At 33.1% G+C, this 11762-nt stretch overlaps 1 protein-coding gene across 1 annotated transcript; it reads right to left on the bottom strand.

Annotated features, from left to right (window-relative positions):
* Positions 1–69: 69 nt before the first annotated feature.
* LOC149650692 (uncharacterized) lies at positions 70–5811 on the bottom strand. The gene is made up of 18 exons (XM_089847284.1): positions 5659–5811; positions 5376–5586; positions 5242–5318; positions 5040–5181; positions 4793–4972; positions 4645–4728; positions 4215–4570; positions 3690–3773; positions 3229–3301; positions 2334–2906; positions 1992–2192; positions 1854–1915; positions 1667–1758; positions 1526–1590; positions 985–1086; positions 803–904; positions 654–740; positions 70–555 (listed from the first exon to the last, which is right to left on the bottom strand). The coding sequence occupies exons 2-18, from the start codon at positions 5457–5459 to the stop codon at positions 532–534; spliced, it is 2388 nt and encodes a 795-aa protein (XP_089703410.1). The 5' UTR covers positions 5460–5586; positions 5659–5811; the 3' UTR covers positions 70–531.
* Between the last annotated feature and the right edge of the window lie 5951 nt (positions 5812–11762).

Here is an 11762-nt window from a genome sequence, read left to right as displayed (position 1 = left end):
GACTTCGTGGCAAGTACCAGTGACAAACTTATGGAACATATCTTATGAACTTTTAAAAGAAATAAACTATTCTATTCACCATTTAACCTTTATTTTAAAAAAACGGATCAAATGTTCCGATGATCCAAACAATGAGGGTGAATATACAATTATTAAAAGGAGATATATATTTTTATATATATATATAGCGATGAAGTTTGTTTGTTTTTTAACAGTGTGAAAATGCAAATGAATTGTCGTTTGATACATGATTTTTTTTGTTTGTTGTTGACTTTAAATCTAAAAGATGTATGAATGGCCGTAACAAGTTTTTTTTTCACAAGAACGTGGCGAAAATGTTTGTTTTTGTAAACTACCAAGTGTTTTTTTATATTTAAAAGTCACGCTACTAATAATAATAACTAAATGGGTACTACGGGCGGCGAAGATTACTTCTATTATATGAAACAATATTTACAAAGAAAAAAATGAATTCAATATTTTAATTTCATTTCATTTCTTTTTCATTCTTTTGCGTCAATCGTTACAATGTCACACGGAGTTTCCTACGTTATTCTAGAGAAAAAGTTACCAAATAATAAGTTATTGCCATCTAAATTTTTATTTCAGATTATAGATGGCGCTGGTAACTTAAAATATATATATATACTTACGCTGCTGGATTCACTTTTCGTCTTTTTTTCTATAGAATTTTCAGAGCCATTCATCGCTGTTTTAACTTTTTCCTCCTTTTTCTTCTCCTAAAAATAGATAAAATCATGTTAGATAGGCTTAAAAATTAAATAAAATGGTACCGTTTTACCACAGTGGCGCCATCTTCACCGGATAAAAACATCGCTTTAAATTTGTTATATAAATAATCGGATTTCTGTCGAACTTGATCGCTTCCATTAAATTTCCGACACTAAAAATTTATTTAAATAAAATTATATTATATTATATTATATATTTATCCTAAAAAGCATTTAGGTTTAATTAACTTACCCGTTTTAATGTGACAATGATTGTAGAGTCTGATTTGAGAAGAGGTTGGGTTACGGGAAATTTGTCAAGTTTTTCTAGAGCTTCTAGTCCCTTGTTTATATCCTGTTATTAAAAACGTGTTCGTTTCAAAAAAAAAAAAAATAAATAAATAAATAAAATTAAAAAAAAATAAATAAAATAAAAAAAAAAATAAATAAAGTAAAAAAAATAAATAAAAAAAAATAAATAAAATAAAAAAAAATAAACAAATAAAATAAAAAAAAATAAATAAATAAAATAAAAAAAATAAATAAAATAAAAAAAAATAAATAAAATAAAATAAATAAGTAAAAAAAAAATAAGTAAAAAAAAAATAAATAAAAAAAATAAATAAAATAAAAAAAATAAATTAAATAAAAAAAAATAAAAAAAAATAAATAAAATAAAAAAAAAATAAATAAAATAAAAAAAATAAATAAAAAAAAATAAATAAAATAAAAAAAAAATAAATAAAATAAAAAAAAAATACATAACTAAAAAAAAAAGATCTAAAAGATCTTACCCTTTTAGTCACACTAAGGCTAGTTTGAATTTCCTCATTAATATCTGCTAATTGCGCAATGGCAGCTAAGAAAAAAATAATTCTTTTAACGTTATTAAATTATCTTAACCTAAATGATTAAATATAAATAATTCAGCTTACATTTTTGTTCTTTATTCTGTTCCAAACGTTCCTTTTTCTTCTTCTCAAACTTTTCTTTCTTCATTCTTTCTTTAAGCTCTTCTTTATCTGATCTAAATACCGAGTTTAAGTTCATTAAAGCGCGAAATTAAAACAAATATAATAATAATAATAATAATAATAATAGGTTATAGGCCTATTTCCTTACATTTTCTTTTGCAATTTTTCGAGACCATCTTTGTCAGCACTCTTCCTTGAATCTTTCGTTTCCTTTAAAGAATTAAAACAAAAAAAAAAAACACGATCAACTTATAAAAGTTAATTAATTAATTTAAATAATTATTACTTCTTCGGAGGAACTATCAGAATGTTTGGATGGTTTATCTTTGTGGCTTTTTTTCTTGGACTTTGGTCTATCCTTAGAAGGTGACTTGTCTCGCCTTGAACTCTTTTTGTTTGACCGGCTTGTCCTTTCACTTTCCTTGCTAGATCGAGTACTCGATTTTTCACTTTCCTTACTACTCTTTTTTGATTTTGAGCTTGAAGACTAAAAAAAATAAAAATAAAAAATCCAAAATTAAAAGTTCAAAACAAGACCTCAAAGTTAAGCTTAGGAAAAGTTCAGGTAACATAATGTTACCTTACCTGGACTTTAATTACAAGTAAGAAAAAAAAATGAAGCACTTACTTTATGAGAGCTTTTCTTATCCTTATGTTTGGCTTGTTCATCTTCGGAGCTTGAAGCGACGGATTCATCCTTCTTCTTATTTAATTTATGGTCCTCATCATCATCTTCCGAATCGGAAATGGCTTTAATCCTCCTCTTTGAACCACCACCACCACCACCACCACCTTCTTTCTTCTTTTCAATTTCCTTTTCTTTCGATTTTGATTCTTCTTTATCTTTATCTCTTTTAGATTTAACATTCTTCTTATCTTTATCTTTAGTTTTAGTGACGTCATTTGGTGATAATTCTTTATCCAATTCCGCCTGAATTTTCTCTGCTTTATTTGTAAGATCTTCGGAAGTAGTTAGTAGTTCCGTTTTTGCCTCAATTGATTTAGCAGCGTTGTTAGTTTTAACATTTTCCTTAACGGATTCGGATGTTTCTTTCATTTCTTCACTGTTTTTTTTTGTACTTTCCTTCTCAACTTTTGTCGTCGGTGGTTCCTTAAAGTTAATTTCCTTTCTCGAGCTTTCATTGGCTGATTTGCCCGAGTCCTTTGATCTTAACTCTTTTTCCTCTAGTTTCTCAATTTCCTGTCAGGTAAAAACGATTTTTACGCGCTAGTTATTAATTTAATTTAATTAGCCTTATTCCTGATCAGCGCCACCTACCCATAGCGGCGACTTTGAGAACTACTGTAAGCGGCAAGCCAATCAGATGTCGCTAAAATCTGGTGACGTCAGTGACGGCACTCTCGGGGTCTTACCAAAAATGACGTCACCAGATTTTAGCGACATCTGATTGGCTTGCCGCTTACAGTAGTTCTCAAAGTCACCGCTATGGGTAGGTGGCGCTGATCAGGAATAAGGCTAATTAATAATTAATTAAATAAATTAAATCTATTAAGATATTTACAACTGAAAGTTTAGCTCGGGTTTTTTTCGCGGGCGGAGGTTGAACAAGTTCTTCCGATTCTTTATTTGATTTTCTATAATTATAAGTGAGAGGTTTCAATAAAAAATGTACGGGTATTTGATGTTAGACTAGAGTGACGCTAAAATAAACAGTAAACACTCGTGTATAAAACTATAAACAATACACGATGGTAATAAGTTAATAACAAGATATAAATTGGAATAATATTTTCATTATCCTTGAAAATACAAAATAAACAAAAGAGGTGGTGAGATGATTGATGCGACTAACAAGACAAGAGTTACTGACCGGTAAAATTAAAAATATTACGCACAGTTTTGATAGTAAAAATAATAAGGATCGATATTATTAACAAGTAAACTATGATTTAAAGGAGATGTTCAAATGATGGATGGTAAATGAAGCGTCACACACTCTAATACAATACGCAAAATGAATACTTTATATCATCTTTCTTTTCCTTCTGCCTGCTTGTCTTTTCCTCAACATCGCCACTACTTTTTCCCTCAGACTCTTCTTCCTCTCTAAGGAAAATATGTTTTTTTAACGTTAACCATGCACCCCCAAATTTCCACTATAGCAATCATTTGTAAAAGAAAACAGGGAAAAAAATAGCTGCCATTTGTTATATGCAGAGTGGGAAATAAGGAACTGGACATTGGGCCAGCGACCCCCCCCCCCCCTGGTCTGGAATAAATAAACTGGTCCATGACCATTGACCAGGGCGCGTCGTCTCCTAACTATAGAAGTGGATAATTATAAAATAGCTGAGATAATGTCTGGATTGGATTCTGGCTACCCTTGAATTTTATTAGTGGTCAAGTGGGCTGGGCCACTGACCCCCCTCCCCCCCCCGCTCCGATTTAATTTTTAAACTGGTCCAGGCAATTTTAAAACTGGTCATTTGCCCTGTGCCACCATCTTATTTCCCACGCTGGTTATAAGAATAAAACAAATAAAATTACTCTTTTTGAGACTTTGTTTCATCTTCGGAAATATTATCCGTTCCCTTCTCATCAGAATCATTCTGATCCCCATCCGCATCCGGTTCCGAAACTTCCTTAATTGGTGATACATCAATAATCCCTCGTTTTAAAGCTCGACTGGCTCTTTCACTTTTCTTTCTATCTTTCTTGTCATCTTCACTTTCGTTTGCGGTTTCTGGCTCAACTTGATTTTCATCTTCCGCTGATTCTTCCTCGGAGCTAAATTTCTTTCTCTTAATCATTCTGCCACTTCGACTTCTTTGAGGGGATGGTTCCGTTGGCGCGGCTTTCTTTACCGCCGCCTCTTTTTCTTTCTTTTTAGTAGAAGCTTTCGCCTACAAATGTAGATAGATTTAAAATGTTGTCGTAAAAATAAAATAAATTCCATTGTTGAATATATCGGTGGTACCTTCTTTGGAACGTAAGTATCGTCTCCTTCGGTACTATTTTCCCTGGATCTATCCTTAATAAGTCCTCTTTTTCTTGATGACCTCTAAGATTTACGGAACGCATTACGTAATGCGAAACAACTTGACAAAAAATAATATACTGGCTACCTTTTCATCTTTCTTGTTAGGTTTTTCATCAATCACTAATCTCGATTCCTCCTCTTCAGCATCTTCCTCAGCATCAGAAACGGGTTTATCTTCTTCTTCTTCTTCAGTTCCCTTTTCCTCTTCGTCTTCCTCATCTTCTTGTTCAGCATCCTTGTCATCAGTCTCTGATTCCGTTGATTCCTAAAACAATTTTTAAGCGTTAAATATGTAATGTACATTTATGGAATACAATAATGATTAATTTTACCAGTTTACTGCTGGGAGGAATAACTTTAGGGTTATTTTCAATTTCCCACAGACCATCGTTAAAAAACTTCCTCTTTTGAGGTTTGCCCAGTTTCTTTTTGTTACTATGGTACGCGTATAGATCCTTGTAGTTTAAAACGGCTCTGAAATGCAAATTAACGATTGTTTCAGCGCCTCTAAAACTAGTAACATTGTTTCTTTACGTTTCGTAGGTTCCAAAGAACAAGACGGGGTATTTATTTGCGGGAACTTTGCCACCATTAGGCCGAGCTTCTTCAATCTACAATGGTGACCCTTGATTAACATTTTTCATTAGGTTTTAAGGGTCAAATCATACCCTGGCAGGCCATGGTGGGTATCCTCTAACTTTAGCAAATACCAGATCTCCTGGTTTATACACGGGGATTTTCCTAGCACTCATTTATTTATAGAACTGAATATTGATAAATTATTGTAAACAGAAATGGTAAACTATCTGAAATGTGCCAAGGCTTAGCGGGTATCAGATTGAATATTTCAGTCAGTAATCAAAGTTTTTAACCGACTATCTGTTAAATTTTATACAAATTATTAAGATATAATAGAGTATAAATAAATAAACCAAAAAATGCGTTACTCACTAGTAACATCCGTAGATTCTTACAATTAAAATTATTTAGATTAGCATTTAAATCATTTAACAACATTAGCAACAACACCACAAACGAACGAAAACACTACGTATATAAGCTCATAGCCCACTCGATCACGCACTCGACAACGCAACGCAAGCTGCTAGCTCTATAGAAGCCCATTCAATCGGCCAAAAAGTGCGACTTTTGGTTTATCGGCGGGAAGTTCAAAGAAACCCAAAATTAACATTAAGTTCTACGGGAGGAGGTAGCTTTTTTTTGGACAGATCCTTTGTCCTATTCATCCAAAAGACCTGAAATTTTAATGAGACGTGTGTTTTGACGTGTTCTATTATTCAAAAAAGTTTCAAGCTTTTAGAGTATAGATTTTTTAATAAAAATTAATTTACGTTGTCAAAAATGTAAATTCAGTACTTCCAAGATAAAAAACCCCACCCCATCCTCCTCGTCCAAAACATTCCTTTTAGAAAGTATTAGATTATACAAGATTGTACCAGATTGTCTAGACCATCCTTTACGTACTCTCCCTATCCCTACTACAATAAATATACTTCTAGCAGAAGGGGATAATAGAAGAAGGATGACACTCTGTATCCTCTTAATACTTCAGTTATGTAACGTCATTCTTCCCTGGCTCACCCTTTTTGTTTGCTTTCCCGCTCATCAAACTTCAGATGGGCATCGCACCGTAAGATGAATTCTGTAATTGTTTGGCACTAAATCCCCAGCAATCAACCCACAAACCTCGTCTTGGGGTGGGTCAAAAATCCGCAAACGCGTTTTGCCAAATAGATAAGCGCTAATAGAGAAATGATGAGGGAACTATTTATCGGGTATGTGATTCGGTTTAGTAACCTTGCTCCAAATGTTCCGATGTTGGGAAGAATGACGTTACACTTACACCTCTTTGTGGTACACTTCTCTCGAAGAGAAGTATTATATACTTCTGGTATTATTGACTGGAGGGAAGAATCGCATGTCTTGCGATTGAACCATTTTAGGTGGAATATTTCTGAGGTGTATTGCAACAGGACACCCTATTTATGGGGCGGCTAAACCTATAGCATCTTCTTTCTTCATTAAAATTTTTCTTTTACTAATTATTTAATTATGAACAGGAATAATTAGGCGAAAAACAAACAAAGATTTTGGAATATCTTACACTTTCCATTTCAGAACTTTTATTTGATCTAGATCAACTGTTCCATAAGTGTGTCACTCGTTAATGAGAGCTTGTCATGAAGTGACGTAGGTGAAACGTCATAGATTCTCGTAAAGCGACGCCTGGTGAGGCGCTGTCAAAGGCTTAGTACAGACTAAATAGGAGGATGGACTGCAAAACAGAGTGTAGTCAATTCTCGCGTCGTTCTTGAACTAGCTCTCATTAAGCCTCTAGCATTACGAAGTATAGGTAGTGACATACTTATGGAACATATCTTATAAACTTATCTTATAAACTTATGGTTTCATAGGAGTTAGTTCATTATTATGATTTCAGGTTTCAACCTATTAGACAAACATGTTCATAGGGGTTTTTTTCCTGTTGTAGGAATCCTTAAACTCCGGTACTACTTTTTAAAAGTAGAGAAAAGTGTTTTAAAATGTTTAGAAGACATTACTAAATTATAATTAACCAAATTATTAATTATATTAGAAAACTGAAACAATAAAATTGAAACGCACGCTCCCGCCATATTTTGAATTGTGCCGCAGCCTAACTTCAGCAGCGCCATCTAGCGGTCCGTGTTTGCAGCCCATAATCCTTTTCATTAAAGGTCAATTTTGGGGTCGATTTCCGTGAGAACTAGCCGCTGCGATTTTCTGTCCGATCTTTGCTGGTAAATATTTTGATTTTATGTACATTTTAAGGGTTAATTTGGATTAAATACCAAAGTTTTATCGCTACCAATCGGAAATTAAGCGTTGCAAGTGGAAAATTTATGGTTTACCGTGCCAAATACGTTTGTTAATTACGACCAAGGCTTAAGCCTTTGTCTTTGGGGGTGTTGCCGCGTTTGCCGGAAACCATAGCCTCTTTCAGTGTTGCTAAAGTGATCTTTCCAGGTAAATATTTTATTTATAAGGGTTAATTTAGATTAAATACCAAAGTTTTATTGCAATCAAATGGAAATTAAGCGTTGCAAGTGGAAAATTTATCCTTAACGGTGCAAAATAGGTTTGTTAATTGAAGAAAACATAGCCTTAGCCCTTAGTTGATTTGATGTATTGGTTACCAAACTATGGTAGTTACTTGGAATTCCATTCACCTCATTTCAGTGAGCGCGAAATGAGCGAGGCTCTTCAAAATAATTGATAAGCTCCCGAGCCGAGCCTGGAAATTTATTTCAACATCTACACTGCTTGGAAGAAATATTCCCCGTTAATATGAGACCAAGCTCGAGCTTGAGCTGACTAAACTGAATGAGCTCGAGGTGAGCCTTAAATTCTATCGATTTTGAGCCCGTGGTGAGCCGGCAAAAGATATTAGAGAGAGAGCTTGAGTTCTAGCTTAGCCCATCAAAATTACGCGAATGAACCCGAGCCCGAGGTGAGCTCATTTATAAAAACTAACTGAGCTTGAGCTCACATTGAGCTCTAAGGAAACATTGTTTCTATTTTGAGCTTGAGGTGAGCTCGTTGTGAATTTCTATAAAGTAACGTGAGCTGAGCTGAGCCCAAGCGATGGTGGACAGCTATGCGTAGTTCTAAATAACTAATGCACTTGTGTTGCCTAACTTAATGGCAACTGAAGCGAGTAAAAAACCTTTAACGGCAGCTGTATAATTATTAACGCAGAAATGGGGTTTTTAAGTAGCTGTAGTTCTCTAAAATGTTTTCAATTAACAAACCTATTATTGGTGGCCCATTTGTTTTCACCGTAACGGAACTATTTGTGTAGTTACTAGTTAGCTGAATGGAAATGGCTTCTTAGAAAGAATTTAGAAGTTTATTTTGGCACACAGTATTCATGATACACATTTATGTCGTACTTATTCAAAATATTTGAAATTAATCTTATTAAATTCTTCTAATTAATTGCGCGTTGCATTTATTCCTGGTTTTACTATTCAATCTTTTACTCGCTTTAAAAGTAATTCAAAGTGATTGTTTATTTGACAAATATTTCAAGATTGACCCTAAACCGTATTAATAATTATCTTTCTAGTTATGTTAAATGATTTATTTGAAAGTGGAATTAATGTTATTCAAAATGCTTGTGCCAATTAAGCTGATAATTTTAATTATGTATGAGATTGTTTGAATTGAACAGATTGTATTTTTTAGCTATCATCTGTTTCCAAAGGAGAAATTTATGTTGGATTCTAGAATGAATTATTTATCATTTGACAAATTGCACACTATATTAATCAGGTCAATGAACCCATTACAATTCCATTCTCAATTCAGGTCTACACTTTGATTTTATCCGTTGAAACTGAATCTCACTAGGAAAACAATTTAGACATTTTAGGCTCTCAGTGAAGTAATTAAATCTTATTAATAGTAACGTTAGCGATATTAACGGGACAATTCCATTCTCAATTCAGGTCTACACACTGATTTTATCCGTTTAAAGGGAATCTCATTAGCAAAAAAGACTATTTCGACAGCCTGTCAAACATTGTAGGCAATTATTGGGCTATTTAGTTTATTATTTATTATTCTATTTATTCTTAGAAGGAAAGCGCTACGTGTCCGGTTGTTTTTAGGGATTTTTCTTTTCGCCAGGACATAAATAAAATACTTGATTATGGAATAGGTGAACACTGGCTCTAGCCCTCCCTTTTAAGAATAATGAACGTAATCAGGATTTTAAGGGTGAGATTCCCTTTGCGGTATTAAGGTATCTGGTTTTAATTATAAATATTTTTAGGGGAAAAGCGTTTGGCAACTCTTTGAGGGAGTTTTGTAGGATCGAAATAAAATTCTGATTTATGTTTAAGGTAGAAGGTTGCTTATACGCTTTGTCCTTTAAAAGTAAACACGATTTTAAGCGGGTTTCCTATAAACAAAACCTTTATTATTATTATTATTATTATTATTATTATTATTATTATTATTATTATTATTATTATTAAATCAAGGCTTAGGTTTTTATGGTATTATTTTACTTCCCCATTCTAAGGTATTTAGTTGAATGTTACGCGTGTGCAATTTGTCAAATCATAATAATTTGTCTTCTGCCCGAACATTTTACGTTACATCATGCAAGAATATTCAAGTGGATTTTCATATTAAGGTAATTAATAAGTTATGCATGTGCTATTTTCTTTGAATAATAATAAGAATTTCTCTTGCGCAGGAACATTCTCTCGAGTGGAGGACATCTAATCGAGTGGAGGACATCTAACATCGAGTGGAGGACATCTAACATCGAGTGGAGGACATCTAACATCGAGTGGAGGACATCTAACATCGAGTGGAGGACATTTAACATCGAGTGGAGGACATCTAACATCGAGTGGAGGACATCTAACATCGAGTGGAGGACATCTAACATCGAGTGGAGGACATCTAACATCTAGTGGAGGACATCTAACATCTAGTGGAGGACTTCTATCATCGAGTGGAGGACTTCTATCATCTAGTGGAGGACTTCTATCATCTAGTGGAGGACTTCTAACATCGAGTGGAGGACTTCTAACATCGAGTGGAGGACTTCTAACATCGAGTGGAGGACTTCTAACATCGAGTGGAGGACTTCTAACATCGAGTGGAGGACTTCTAACATCGAGTGGACTTTCATTGGAAATCCCATGCTAAGGACGAAGTTTCCTGGTTTTTGGGGGCTCCACAGCGGGCCTTAGTTTAAATTTAATGATTCCCGAGTTGAACAGGGGCTTGTTAAATTTAAATTGGGCTCGCAAGGCTTACTTTGGGGGTGGTAGCTTAAGTTTAAATTTAAAGTTTCGTTACTATGGAAGGTACAAAAACATAAGAAAAACACTTAGGGTAGTTTTTTTGACCTTTTTTATGCTTTTTTTGTATTTTTATTAATTTTTTTTATAAAGTTTATATTTTATTTAAAAAAAAAAATATTTTTATATAAAAAATTTTTTTTTATAATGTTTTGCCTTTTTTATTTAGTAAAAAGCTTAAAAAGGGGCCTAAAAATATCCCCCTAAGTCCAGAGGCAAAAAAATCGAAACCAAGTCTAGTATATTAAAAATTCAAGAAAAGAAAGAACGAGGTTTAAGGCAAAATTTATTCAATAAAAAACAAAAAAACCAAAGTGTTTACAAAAATTTCGAACAAAAAAAAGATTAAAGAGGTTTGTAAGTTAAAGTTTGAACGCGAAAAAAAATAATAAGTAGTTACAAATAAAATTTCCACGAAAAAATTAAGTTAAGTGGTTACATGAAATATTTTCAAGTAAAAAAGATGTATTTCGTCTCTTCTAGCTTCGATGATTTCCTCCAAATCTTTAAGTCAGCGCTGAGAGAAAGAGCAAGTCCAGAAGACATCATGAAACGTGAATCCAACGAAGCGTGTCATCAGGAATGATACATAGCAAGTCCAGAACAGCTTCGTCTTGCGTCAATCGGAACAAAGGATGTCATCTGGAAGGATACGTCTCGGAATGACCAGCGACAGAAAAATCCAAGAATATCTGCAGCATCTATAAATGAAAACATATTAATAACACATATTAAACTATTGCCTACTAACAAAGTAATCTCGTAGATTTAAATCATTTAAGAAGAGGGTGTCCTTGATTAAAAAACTGGCTACCCGAGACGAACTACACCAACTAATTGCTACCCTAAATTAAAGAAAGACTTGACTACCGCGATTTCCACCCTGAATTAAATACTCTCGCTAGCTAATTATTTCCCAAAATTGTATAGAAAATAGTTTTAAGTGAACCAGCCCTTAATTTTAAGTTAAATTATATAACTTAATAATGAAAATAATTTAAAACATCCCTAAACTAATTTCAGAAAAATCTTCTATTTATTTATTTTAAATTACGCAGTTTAATAATGAAATTAATTTAAAATATCCCTTAAATTAATTTTAGGAACACCTGACATTTATTTAAACTAAATTGCTTGCCCCTTTTAATAGCATAATAATTTAAAATATCTTCT

This window comes from Phalangium opilio, unplaced genomic scaffold (assembly GCF_054372755.1).
Source record: "Phalangium opilio isolate 3A_F unplaced genomic scaffold, DU_Popi_V2 ptg000082l_1, whole genome shotgun sequence".
In the NCBI taxonomy this organism is placed as follows: domain Eukaryota; kingdom Metazoa; phylum Arthropoda; class Arachnida; order Opiliones; family Phalangiidae; genus Phalangium; species Phalangium opilio.
The sequence above is the reverse complement of the archived record's forward strand: the minus strand, read 5'-3'. Positions and strand labels throughout refer to the sequence as shown.

Bases quoted from the DNA above. Each gene is read 5' to 3' on its own strand.
- LOC149650692 (XM_089847284.1), bottom strand. From the start codon at position 5,459: ATGAGTGCTAGGAAAATCCCCGTGTATAAACCAGGAGATCTGGTATTT. The intron at 4,973-5,039 runs GTAAAATTAATC...AAATTGTTTTAG, and splicing joins TTCCTCCCAGCAGTAAACTG to GAATCAACGGAATCAGAGAC. The intron at 4,571-4,644 runs GTACCACCGATA...CTACATTTGTAG, and splicing joins ATACTTACGTTCCAAAGAAG to GCGAAAGCTTCTACTAAAAA.